At 36.1% G+C, this 14487-nt stretch overlaps 1 protein-coding gene across 1 annotated transcript in view; it reads right to left on the reverse strand.

Annotated features, from left to right (window-relative positions):
• mRpL49 (mitochondrial ribosomal protein L49) overlaps window positions 1-13423 on the reverse strand; it is a 37378-nt gene extending 23955 nt beyond the window's left edge. The window contains exon 1 of the mRNA XM_089091360.1: window positions 13314-13423. Coding sequence (XP_088947486.1) covers window positions 13314-13385 — 72 coding nt within the window. The 5' untranslated portion in view covers window positions 13386-13423. The remainder of the gene's footprint in view (window positions 1-13313) is intronic.
• Between the last annotated feature and the right edge of the window lie 1064 nt (window positions 13424-14487).

Genomic DNA, 14487 nt, shown 5'->3' on the forward strand with positions numbered 1-14487 from the left:
GAAGGTCAAAGAGGCTAGCTTTTGCCTTTGCTTTGAAAAGAATTAGAGAATTAAACAATATGTAGTTTTATTTGATTTTGTACATCAACTATTGTTTTAAATTGTTTTAGTTTAGTTTTACTACTGATGGTGGTCACTGCATACGTGACTGAAATATCTAGTATTTTTGTGAATTTCTATCATTGTTATCATCTTCACTGTCTATTAAAAGGATTTTATCCCTGTTTGAACTTTTATTTATTGCTGCACTGATTCTAGAATTGAGATATCACTCTTATTTACTGGATTAGTCACATCCCAAATTCCAATTTTGGTCTGATCAGCCCCTTTATGAGCTTGGTGATCACAGCTGGAGATCTACTGCAGAATTTTCTTTTTATTAAACCAAGAGTTTGGTTGGCACTGGCTACTACATACTGTGCATGAAAATTAAAATTGAGCTTATCATAAACCAAGACTCCCAGATCTTTTTTTACCAAGACTAAATTTGAGTGGCTGTTTTGAACCATCACTGAATTCCATAAAATACTGGTACAAAGGGTTATTTGCTCCAAAATGAATGACTCCCCATTTCTGGATATTAAATTCAAGCTACCAGGATTTTACTCGCGTTGACAATGCATCAAGATCAGCCTGAATGGCTCTGGCACTTTGGGGTCATGAACAGGACCAATTATTTTGGAATTGTCTGCATACAATAAAATTTTATTCTCTATGATTGAAGGTGCATCATTGACAAAGATATTAAATAAAGTTTGACCCAAAATTGTCCCTTTTGTACTCCACTTTTTACACTTACTGATTCCAAGAAGAAATGTTTGAAAAGATATTTTGCAAGACATGGAATCCCATGCATACTTGTCTCTGAAAAGTGACAATGATCAGCAATTCACATCAGAAATTCACAAAGGAATGGAAAATAACACAAAAGACATCATCACAAAATTTCCTTCAATCAAATGGATTGGCAGAAAGATCAGTACAAACAGTCAAAGATATATTTGCCAAAACTGATCTAGCAGGAGATTATGATTTGGCCTTACTCAAATACAGGAACACCCCTATCAATGGATTTGCCAACCAAGCACAAGCTGAACTATTAATGAGCAGAAACTTGTAATTAATTGTTCTATACACTAGTAAACTTCTCTCCTTACATACAGTCCTTCAAGGTAAATTCAGACAACATTGGAAGAAGCAATAAAAACACAAAAAGAAATACTATGATAGAAACTCAGAGAAACTAAATTATCTATACACTGGTCAAGCAGTCCAAGCTCAAATGAATGGCAATCTGGTACAATTAGGAAAGCGGAACAAAATCTTAGACCATACATAGCCAAGAAAAATCATCAGAGAAATTGTTGCCATATTAGGAAATATATAAAAGTCCTTCATCCATAAAACCAAACACCTTCTTTTACTCAGCCCACAAGACCTCCACAGGCTAAAACGCTGACAAGCAAATGTGTCAGAAATCCTGTATCCAAACTTATCAGGTGTTGCTGTTACTACTCTATCCTAAAATCTAATTATAGCTACCACACCTCTATCCAAAACTCCTGAATTAAGCTGCCCCCAACAATTTTCCCATAATATCACTCCAGCCTACCACACACTAATACCTATACCAAGCAAAAATCTTGCAGCCTAAGCCAATTTGCAGAACACTTTTCACTCAACCTGCTCAGGATGTCATGCAAAGCCTATAAAGAAGCATAACCTCAACAGCTTAACAAAGAAGATTAAGTATCAAAAGTCAAGTGAGCATAAAGGTGGCCAAACAGAGAAACAAGCCTAGTGCTACCTTCTGCTAAAACAAGGTGTATAATATATAAAGATATGAGCAAAGTGCCATCTTCCAAGTAGAGTCAGTAAAGTGAAGTCAATCTTCTTTACAGGCCCTGCATAAGAGATAAAGTCTGTAAAATCTTTTCTTTTCTTGTACCTTCCCACAAGTAAGGTGATATTATAAAAAGAAAATTTAATAGGTTATCATTACCAAGTAAAGTTGAAGTTTATTGAAGTTGAATTTGTTTCACTTATTGCTTTTAGAAGCATAATTTTGGCACCTGCTCACTAGTTTTGGACAGGAGGGAAAATATAATCTTCTAACTTATTTCTATTCTTGGTTGGCTTGGCTTTCCTGTTAACTTGGTTTTCTATAATTATTGATTTAAGATCATGCAGTACCAGACAGTGCTGTAACTTACTTGAAGTACTTTTACTTCAAGTACTACTTAAGTAAAATTTTCAAGTACTTGTACTTGTACTTAAGTACAAATTCCACAGAGTACTTATTACTTGTACTTCAGTAAAAAATTGCAGCTACTTATTACTTCAAGTTGCAAATAAAAGTCAAGTACTGTTTCAAATACATTACGAGGAACCGTTCCATTTTTTTTTTTTTGCAATTTTTTTTGCAATTTTTTAATTTTCTGGTTGTGCTGCGTCTGTGTTTCGTTTCGTACTTGCTGTGGTTTGCCGTTTCCGTCGAGCGCATTTCAGAAGAAGAAGAAACAAGGTGTCACAAAAAAAATGGCTGACGCAGGCAAACAACAATTACCGTTTATTCTTCAAGGCAAATATTTTGCTGTAAAAGGACAAATCGAAAAAGATGGCGCACTTAGTGCATGGTGCAAGAACTGTCCCAACAGGGTTCTCAAAGGACACCTGCATGCACCTTCAAATTTCCACAAACACTTGCGTGTAAGTCTCCTTGTCCTTTTTATGTCTGGTTGTACTTTTTTTCTCTCTTAAACTTTGACAGGTATCACCATACAGATAGCCAAGTAGTTTCCTTACAACACAACCTACACATCATACGCAATTTTAATCTGTTTGTTGTTTTGGTCTATTCGGATATCGTTCAGATTGGATTGAACAAACCTAGGCTAGAGATGTGTAGCCTGGATCTCCTGTAGGCTAAGCTTACTGTTAATCCAGCATTATGAAATTAATGCACAATTTACCCCACACCTAGCTTGATTAACTTCACCTCAGGAGAAGAATGTTCAACGAACCAGAATGGGCCGAAATTAGTTGTGGTAGGCTAGGTGTCATTCAAAAGGGTCTCGGAACCAGCAACCAGCAGCTTTACATTTACGAAAACTAATGGATTGCTATGAGCCTTGGCTTCTCTGTGTTAATCTTGAGGCTAAGTTGTGTATTGAGATTGTTGTGTATGAGGCTGATTGGGATTGGAATAATGGTTATAGAATGTAGAATGCATATATAATTTTTGTTTTTGTGTGTGTTTTCCATTTGCAGAACTGCAGAACTTGCAGAACTTGCTAATTTGCAGAACTCAAAGGAAGTATCAAATTTTCTTGAACAAGTAGGCTAGCCTAGGCTATTTGATTAGGCTGAATATTTTATCCATATGGATTGCTGAATGTTTTGAATGCATTGATAGTTAATAGTAGATTCTAATGACAAATACACAATTTAGTTTAAGCATAGCCTAGGCTAATTCTAGAAAATACTGCCCAATCTTAAACACATGATCCTATAGGCCTTGTAGGATACAAAACCACTCAAACATAAATAGATTCAATCCCAGACATGTGCTGTAAAGAAAAAATAGGCTACTAGGGTTTGCTAACTTTTCTTTAAGCTTAATTTTCAGTATAAAAAAGTTTCTGAGATCAAATTGAGCTAATCCCAACAAGGTAATCTAAATCTATACATATGCAAGACTAAGAGCTTGCTTGGAAATATAGGCTCTATTTGAATCAAATTATGCTCGGTTGCTTGTCCAAAGTTAGTGATTATCCAAACACCAGGGGTGCTTGGATAATATACCCAGTTCTTCATCAGCAGCTGATGTGTATTACCAAATAAAGCTAGTTTAAAGAAAAATCAAACTGTTTTGTTAAGCCTAAAGGTGTATCTGGCTTTGTGGGGGAATAGACAAGGAAATAGAAAATCTAATGGTATATTTCCTTTTTTTCTTTATCTGATTTTTCCCCTTTAATAAATATTAGAGCTAAAAATATGTTTTGCTATTACTAGGCCTAGACTAGTCTATCCTTACAAAGCCTATCTTTAGTCTACTAAAAATTTCATTTTCCTGACCTAGCCCCATTTTCCATTTCCTGACTTGAAGTAAAATCAAGTAATTGGAAGCATTGCATCAAGCCACAATGTCCATTGGGCTTGTATAGCCTAAGCTTAATAGGCTTGCCTGCTTGTGATCTACTGATCCATCCATAATTAATACACCAGCATTCAAACATTCAATTAGATTTTCATCCACAAATATATTGTCAATTAGTGTTGCAGATTTCCCAGTAACTCATGTAAGGATAGTTATCAGTGGATATAGAAAAGAAGAAATTACTAAATTGAGAAAATCTGGACAATCTGAACTTTTAAGGAAGTCAGTATTGAAATCTCCCATTTGCACTTTATATTTAGGTTCACTATTCAAATTTTCCATTAAATTCTCCATCTCCCTAATAAAAATTTCATTTTATGATATTTTATATACTAAACCAATGGTGATTTTTAGGTGATTTATATACTAAACCAACAACTATTTTTTTTTTTATCACAATTACATATTGTTGTATAGTCTAACCTTTATTTTCTGGGTTCTAGGCATTTTGTTGAGATTGAGAAGCTAGTATAGCATGAATGTTAATTTTTCCCATTAAATTTAATGTATTAATAGGTAAATCCTTAGACCTAGGCTATTTGTTACATATGCCAGATATCCCAGGCTACATACCTTATTGTATTTTCAGTTAACCTGCTTCCAGTTTAACTGCAGCTCAACTAATGCCTGGATATGTCCATAAGCTATTTACAAGTTTGATGATAGGCTAGTTGTTATATTACTATGTTTCTATATTGCTAACAACTCAGTTTATTTCTGGACAAATTTTCGGTTGATGTTGATGTTTCAACGATGCTGCAGAAACATGAGGGTTCATTGCTTTTTTGCAGAGGATGGTCCAAGTTTAAGCTGCAAAAAGGTTTTCTATGGTGATCATTGTAATCGTTGAATCTGCAGTAATGTGAAGGTTTGTTGTTATTGTGAAGGATCCACCAAACCCAGTCAGGAACTCGTATTTTGAGACTATTGCCGGATACAAGCAAGTTCACCTAATGAGAGGATATGTCTCTAGTTAGTAAATGTCTGAAATGAGATTATTCCCAAGTAACGGAACCTTCCACTCAGGAGGAGAATGTGAAGATCTCCTCCTGAGAGGTATATGGCTGTACCTGGGACCTGGGAATCATTTCATTTTGGGCAGTCACTGACAAGCAGGTGACAAGGGACATATCCTCACATTAGGTGAACTTCCCTCTATCAGGTGATGGTCTCAAAGTAGTTGAGTTCCTGACTGACAAAACCAAACCATCAAACCTTCAGAAAGTGATGGTTCATTCATATTTGTTATACTTGTTATACTGCAGTTTCAATGTTCAGTGGATCCTGTGGAAAAGCAATGAGCCTTTGGATTTGATTCATATAGCAAAACTAAACATTATGTCTGCTTTCAGACGGCTCATCCTTCAACCTATGTTGAATTCTCCAAAGTGAACACTAGGAAAAAAAGGAGGCCAGATGGAGATGAGCAGACCATTGATTCTGCTGATGACGCAACCGATGAAAGCATCCCCGAGCCTAAGCAAGAGGATACACCTTTTTCTTTCTTTGAAAAAAAGAAATGTACGAAAAAAAGGTCTGATGAGTTGATTATGAATTACATAGTGTCTGACATGCGCCCACTCTCTACAGTGGAAAGTCATGCATTTAAGCAAATGATTCTGGGGATAAACCCAAGTATCGGACCAATAATGTCAAGGAAAACTCTGGCCGGTAAAATTGATGAGTCTCTGTTAGTTGTAAAGAAAGAAATGATTCAGCTCTTTGAAAAAGTAGACTATGTCACTATGACGTGAGATATCTGGTCTTCTAATAATAAGAGCTTTATTGGAGTAACAGCTCATGTGTTAGATAGTCAAAACAAATTTGTGCCTATGGTGCTTGCAGTTAGAAGGTTTGCTGGAGCGCATACCTTCGACAGAATTTCAGACTTGCTGTTTGCAATATTTCGTGAATATGGTCTTGACAAGAATCTGAGCAAAATTCGGGCAATTGTAACAGACAATGCTTCAAACTTCGTCAAAGCTTTTAAGGAGTTAGGAAAATCAAAGGAGCAAGAATCCAGCTCTGAGTTTGCAACCAGTGAGAGTGACACACCTGATGAAGAAAGCATGGATTCCGAATCCGAAGAATTAGATGTTGTTGACGTTGGTAAGATCTTTGACAGGGTGAATGTGACTGATGTCGGGGAACCAGAATTGGGTTCTAGTGTCAATCCCAGAAGTGGTGCACAAGACCAAGATGAACTAGAAGCAGGGGTTAGAGGGACCTCTGATAGTTATTCTGATCTTCCCGACCGTATTGTTAACACAAATGATGACGATAGCGATATTTCTGAGCCCGAAGGGAATGATGGCAGATCGGACTCATTAGGTAATATAGGTATGTACTTACCTCCACACTTTCGCTGCTCTAGTCATACCCTGAACCTTTTGGCCACCACAGATGCCAAGTATGCTTCAAATACGGACGTGAGTTACAAAAGAAATCTGCAGAGTGTCAAGAGCAAGTGTCAGGGCTTATGGAATTCCCTAAGCCACAGCTCAAAAAACAATGACCTATTGAAAGAGGTCTTCGAAAAAAAGCTGATAAGACCCAACGCAACAAGATGGAATTCTGAATACGATGCACTGAAAAGAATTCTTGAGTGTCACATGGCTGGAAAGCTCTCAGCAGTGTGTGATGTCTTGAAAAAACCAAGATTCAAAACAAGTGAGCTTGAATTTCTTGCTGAGTACGTCTCAGTCCTTGAGCCCATAGCAATCGCCCTAGATATGCTTCAGGGTGAGGAGAAAGCCTATTTCGGGACTGTTCTCCCAACTATCAAGTGCTTGGAAAGGAAGTTGGTGAAGTTGCACCAAAGTGTCAAACTCACAAGGGTCTTAACCCAGACGCTGCTCGAAGGACTTGGAAAAAGATTTCCGTTTATCAGTGGATCTCCAAAGGTTCATTCGGACTACCATCTTGCTACGTGGTCATTGCCGTTTTTCAAGGACAAGTTTGGGAAAGAAGAACACAAGGAACTGGTGCTGGGTTTGATGACAGAGGAGGCCATAACAATGAAGCAGAAAATGGGTGCCACTAGTGAAAAAAGCAGTGGCATAGTTCTTGAGAGATCTCCTGAGGCTTTTTTTGACTTTTCGGACGACGAATCAGGAACAAGCACTCAGCAACCAACTGTGGCAAATACGGTCAAGATCGAGATTCTGAGATATCTCAGTGATTCCCGAAAGACTCTCTCGATCTTACAAGAGTACCCGGCAGTGAATTCAGTGTTTCGGAAGTATAATTGTATGCTTCCTACATCGGCCCCAGTTGAGCGTCTCTTTTCGAAAGGTGGCATTATAATGAGTCCAAGGCGTAATTCCTTGGCGGACGGAAGGTTTGAGAGCCTCGTTTTGTTGAAAGCCAATGAGAAATTCAAGGTTTTTCAGCAAAATATGGACGTAGTTTGAGAGTTCGTTTTACTGTTTTGATGGTTTCCTTTTCAACCTATTTTAATGTCACCTTTTGAAAAGCAGATGTCAGAATCAGCTCCTTTTGCGAAACTGTATTTGAAGAATGGCACTGAGCGACTGACTATATATCCCGTATATGGTAAGAAGATTTTCTGACTTATTTAATCGCTGGAAGATCCGTTTATAATGTGTTTTTTTTTTTCGTTTATTTACAGCTTTTTTTTTTTTTAAATTAATTTTTTTTATAATGATGTAAAATTATATTTTTAAAAATAAAACATTTTAAATTTTTTTATTTTTTTTTAATCGTTCTTTATTATAATAAATTAAAACATTAATTTAAACTGAGTGTCAGTGGCGTAAGTGTGTGATTGTTGTGCTGGAAAGAGCCTCCCATGGAAGAATTCCCTTTTTTTTTTAGATCAATAGTAATTTTAACATCATATAATTTGATTACTTGAAGTAGTACTTGAAGCACTACTTAAGTACTATTTCAGACTACTTATTACTTGAACTACTTAAGTACAATTTTGGTGGATTACTTGATACTTGATACTTAAGTAAAAAAATTGATAGTACTTGGTACTTGTTACTTAAGTAAAAATTTGGAGTACTTGTTACAGCACTGGTACCAGACAAATTTCATAATGCCTTTGGAATATTTTACTTTAAAATAATGTATTTAATAATGAAATTGAGGGTCCTTAACTATTTTTTAAACTAAGCCTAAATCATAGTCTAAAAACTTATGACCAAGATAAAAGGTTATCTTTATGGGCTCAAAATGGAATTTTGCCCAGAAGCAATTATTATATTTGGAAAGAACCTACAAAAACACATCAAGTTGTGTGTTTCTTTTCCTAGCTAAACTTTCTTCCTATCTAAATTAAAGGGAAAAGGGAAAACTGACCCATCCATTAGCCTTTATTATAAAGTAAGAATTGCACTTTTTTAGGGTTGTTTTTTAGTTTTTAGATATTCTTTATAAATAAGATCATCAGGGGAAGAAAGGTGCATTTACAAGATTAACATCCCATTTAAGAATGGGATGAACAAATGAATCAAGCAGTGTGTTCACCTTGTCCTTATGTCAGTTATGAAATCTTGTATATATTGAACAATTATATACAATAGCTAATTTAGCTAGGATGAAAGGGAAAATGTCATTTGATGCCTTTTTTATGCTCTTTCATAATACAATAATTTCTTCATTTCCAAATTGCATCTTGAGCCCTTAAAGGGGTCCTTAAAGGTATTACATATGAAGCATGAAAGAGCATAAACAAAGCATCAAATGATATTTTCACTTTCATCCTAGCTAAATTATAAGGCCCACTACAAATTTACCTTGAACTTTATACCCCCCTAATGTGCAAATATATACCATGAATTGTCAACAGCAAAGTTTTGAATTACAAAATTCAGCACTATTTTTGTTGACAGCATTTGAAAAACTTGAAATGGCAGGAAAACGGTTTGAATTGAGTTGCCTTATAAATGAGGTTTGAATTGTTATAAATAAGTATTTTGGGAATATATTACTCTTGAAAAAATTATTTCTAAACTAGTGATATGTTTTTAACCACTCTTCAATAACTTAACTAGCCTAGCCTAGTGTTGATAACTTCTTTGTGTGGCTATAAAATGAAATACCTTTGGGCTTTATGGGCTCAAAATGCAATTTGCAACAGAAGTGATTATTATAGGCTATTATGAAAGAGCATAAAAAAAGGCATCAAATGATATTTTCACTTTTATCCTAGCTAAATTATTATGCAACCTGCAAATTTACCTGTTAGCCTATATTATAAAGGGTATAAATTTAGAATTGGTCCTTCTGATAAAGAGACATGTTAAGAAAACAATCCTCACTTTAAAATATGTATAATGATCCTAGTTAACATATTATCAAAGGGGAGAACCTTTATTATCAAGTCTTTCCTCAAAAAATCCTTCTTTTTTATTTATTCATTTATTTTATTCAATAAAGGAGGAAGCCATAGGCTTGTCACATAACAACACAAAAAAAAGTAACAGCTCAAACAGCAACAATGCAAAACACAAAACAAGAAATAAAACAAAAAATATTCATAAATAAAAAACAACTATGCAACAACTATATTACAGAAACTGTTTTTCATGTAACTCAGTTTCAACAAGAGCACTCTTAAATGATTGCACTGTTTGCATAGAAACTATGGTATTGGGTAAACTATTGCAAAGTTTAGTTGCATGGTTAATAAAGCTACATTCTCCTATTTTCTTAAGCACTTGTGGCTGATACAGTTTATATGAGTTTTGTTGAGTGGCTGAGTAATGACTAAGTTTGAAAAAATCAGTCCAGTCCACATTATTGACACCCTTCATAATCTGGAATGTATTGATCTGGTCAATCCTATCCTGTCGAAACTCCAAAGAAGGAAGTCCCAAACACTCCAGTCAATGCTGATATGGTAAATGGCTCAAATATGGCACTAACTTTGACGCCCAATGTTGAACCCTTTCAATTCGCTGAGTCACATTTCCATGTAGGATACCACACAGAGGAACAATATTCTACCACCAGGCGTACTATTAATAATAATAATAATATAATGCAAAACAAATAGGCCACAGGGCCTCTACAAAAATCTTTTAAATTGAAAAAAATTGTAGGCACTTTCACAGTAGTATTTGTCCAGTTCCTGCTTGAACGAGTTTAATGAGTTGGCATTGATGACTTCAAAGGGGAGTTTGTTACTTGGTTCTTGAACGCCCAATGGCTGATGTCCTTTTGGAACCTCTCCTCTTGAAGCTTGAGACTGTGACCATGAAGGTTTGTGTGGCTGAAGCTGAGAACATTGGTAGCCTGGATATTTTCGTAGGCGGCATAGCAAAACTTGAATAACTCAATGAGGTCTCCTTGGTGCAGTTAATAAGCTAGTGAAGGACGCTTGAGCTTGCGGAGCCTATCTTTGTAGGGTAAATTTCTCAAAATAGAACAAAACTTTGCTAATTGTCTTTGAACTTCTTTAAGAGCTTTGATGACTTTGTGGTAAAAGGGATTTATACTGCAATGACCATAGTAAAGGACTGGCTGTACTAAAGCTTTGTAAAGAAGGGAAAGGATCTTACCATTTCCAAAAGTGAAGTTGGGCCTTAAAACTCCTGCAAAACAATTTGCTTTCCCAATAATGCTGTTGTAGTGGGCCTGGAAGTCAAGGTTGCTGTCAATGACAACTCCTAAGTTGCACTCCTCCTGGCATGATGTGATTGGTAAGTCTCCTAGTCTTTATTCATAGTGGATAGTAGATTTCTCTACTGTTAGCTTGTGGCTTTTGTCAATATGGATTTCTATCTGCCAGTTGGACATCCAACTATTGAGCTTGTTAAGGTCCTCTTGCAGAGATTGTGCATTGGCAGCTGTTTTGATTACTTTATACAGCTTGGTGTCAGCTGTATACAGTAGAATCTCAGAGCTGATTCCTTCTACTAGATCATTAAGATACAGGTTAAATAAGAGAGGGCAAATGACCGAGCCCTGGGAAACACTGCTGGTCACTTCTACTTAAAGTATGCTCAAAATTCGGGGTACTGATACTACTTGAGACCTTCCAATAAGGAACTGTTCAATCCAATCAACTGTGGTTCCCAGACCAAGGTTGCAGAGTTTATATAAAAGGCAACAATGAGGTACTTTGTCAAAGGCCTTTTTAAGGTCTATGTAAATGACATCAACTTGATAACCCTTATCTGTGTGCATTTTCTAGTTTTCCACTGCCATAAGAAGCTGTGACTCTGCAGACCTTCTCTTCAAGAACCCAAATTGCTTGCTAGTGATTATCTTTCTTTTGCTCTTGTGCTCAAGGATGTGGTCAGATATGATAGATTCCAGTATTTTGCCAGTTAGACTGATTGGGCAGAAATTTAGAGGATCTTGGCGGTTTCCCTTTTTGTGCAATGGTATCACCATTGCCTTTTTACAGATACTAGGGAGTTCATTTGACTGTAAGGATTTTGAAAAGTCATCAGTAGGAGCTCTGCAATTAGATCTGCAGTATCTTTTAACACTCTGGGGTGAAGTCTGTCTGGACCTAGTGATTTGCTTATCCCTAGGTCTTTGAATTTCTTCAGGACCACCTGTAGGTCTATCTTTACCCTGGGTGTTTGGTCAGAGACTATGGTTTGCAGGGTTGGTAGTGATGACTGAATAGGTTCCTGGGTGAAAACAGTAGTGAAATACATGTTTAGTAAATCTGCTTTTTCTGCAAATCTTTCAATCAGGAGTCCTGTTGTAGGTTTTTTTAAGCTTGGAATATCTGGCTTTGCAATGCATTTAGAATTTATGTGGTTCCAGAACATTCTGGGGTTTGTCTTGATAGATTCTGCAAGGTTTTCTTTTATTGTCTTGCATAGTGTCATAAAAGTGTGAAGGTTAAATTTTATGAAACTTCTCTTATCTGAAGCAGACTGTAATTAGCATTTTGTGAAATTATTGACACATGCTTATGAAACTTCAACTGGTTACCAAAGTGGATACCTAAATCCCTTACTGAATCTGAAGATGAAACAGATGTATCACCAAGAAAATAATGATAAGTCAAGCTTTTTGAAAAGTAATGGAGTACAACATTTTTTCCAGCTTAAAAAAAAAAAATAACAATAAACCTCCATGCTGACAAAATGTATAAATCTTTTGAAATTGCCACTATAATAAATTATTTTTATAGATAGCATTCATTCTGGCCAAGTTCAAAGGACAAGTTCCCAGTCAAGTCCTTTGATTTTGAATTGAAGTTAGTTTAGGTTGTATTAATATTTTGTATTTTCATCACTGCTCATTAAAAAAACAGAAATAACAATGACAAGGATGAATGAACACTATCTATAGAACAAAGTATTTAGCAATTCATAGTGGCAATTTCAAAAGATTTATGCATTTCATCAGCATGGAGGTCTATTGTAATTTTTTCCTTTTAAGCTGGAAAAAGAAGGATTTTTTGAGGAAAGACTTGATGATAAAGGTTCTCCCTTTGGATAATATGTTAACTAGGATCATTATACATATTTAAAAACAAGAATTGTTTTCTTATTGTGTCTCTTTATCAGGAGGACCAATTCTAAATTTATACCTTATAAAGAAAGAATTGCGTTTTTTTAGGTTGTCTTTTAGTTTTTAGATATTCTTTATAAATGGGATCATCAGGGGAAGAAGGTGCATTTACAAGATTTACATCCAATTTAAAGAGAGCATAAACAAATGAATCATGCAGTGTGTTCACCTTGTCCTTATGTCAGTTATGAAATCTTGTAGCCTAGCCTATATATTGAACAATTAAACTTGTAGTGGTAAACATTCACCAATTCATATTATTGACTTACAAATAAAGTGAATATAACTCTTGATGCCTTTTTTATGCTCTTTCCAAATATAATAATCATTTTTGTTGGAAATGAATTTTACCCCCACCCCTATAGGCTATAGATTCAGGGTAGCCTATTTGCACATTAGGGGGTGTGGGTAAAGTTTAAACTTATCTCCCATTTACATCAGAAAAAATTGCCAACCCCCCCCCCCCAAATGTGCAAATATATACCCTGAATTCGTATATATAGGAGTGGGGTAAAATTCATTTCCAACAAAAATGATTAGGCTATTATATTGGATAGAGCATAAAAAAAGGCATCAAGTGGTATATCCACTTTATTCGTAAGTCAATAATATGATTTGGTAAATATTTACCTTTGTAGTTACTTACTGCATAAGATCTAGTAAGGACATGCAAACATTGGGAAGATCTGTGTAAGACACTCTTTCTAAGCAAATCCATGCCTTTATAGTAATTCAAAAATATCGCCAGAAACAGCATTGCCGGATCCCTCATCTGAAAGTGCCTAAGTGAGCGAAAAGATAAATTTGGCGTCTCGTCAGAAAACTGGCGGAACTAAACATATACCGCCCGCTTCGTTCTACTGCACTCAGTTTTACAAACCTAGTCGTGCGATTACTTAATGGTTAAAGTAAAGGAGTATTCCTTGCGAATATGATCATTTGCTTATTTTTGTAAATCTTACATTATTTGCAATTCAAAAAACATATAAACAGATCATGCAATGCTTCAAAAAAGATATTATTACATTACCTTAAATTACCTTAAATCGCACTTGCTAGCGATAGGACGAATCCTGTGTCCGCCAGCTTCAGTGATGATAGTTAATCATCATCTGTGGTGTCCCAAATGGTGCACCACGGTTTGTTGAGCCACTCCCTATCCACTGATGACTTGAACGCATCCACGCTGGTAGAGGTTACTGTTTTTTCACTAAGGGAGTTCCTCAAGCTGACAACTCTATTTGAGAAGAACTTGTTCCTTAGTCTGGTGTTGGCTCGTTTCCGGAAAAGCTTTTGAGAATGACCACCAGTTCTGTTTGAATTGTCCGGTTGGAAAAGGCCAGGAATGGTATCCTCAGCATTTAGGAGCTTGTATGCTGTTATCACATCGCCTCGTTGGGACGATATGTTAGAAATGGTATTCTAAGCTTAGGGAGACGGGATGGATAAGGGACATCATAGAGGTCTCTAATACATTTCGTTGCTCTCCTCTGGACTGATTCTAGAGCTGCTTGGTATGTCTTATTGATTGGGCATGCGATACACATTCCAAACTCTAGCCTTGGTCGAACTAGATTTGTATAGCTTGGTCATAACAGTTGGAGATATGCTAGTGAACGTTCTTTTGATTAAGCCAATAGTCTGATTAGCCTTCGCAATAGTCACTTGTGCATGAATATAATATTTCAATTCGTCGTCTACCAGGACACCAAGATCTCGCTCCGCGTGGCTGCTGGAAATGGCATTTCTGGACCCTTCCCTACAATCCATACGGTACTGAGTTTGTGGGTTTTTCTTCCCAAGGTGGAGAGTCTTGCATT

Source organism: Artemia sp. Qi Xiang Cuo, chromosome 7, assembly GCF_049724085.1.
Source record: "Artemia sp. Qi Xiang Cuo chromosome 7, ASM4972408v1, whole genome shotgun sequence".
Taxonomy (NCBI): Eukaryota; Metazoa; Arthropoda; class Branchiopoda; order Anostraca; family Artemiidae; genus Artemia; species Artemia sp. Qi Xiang Cuo.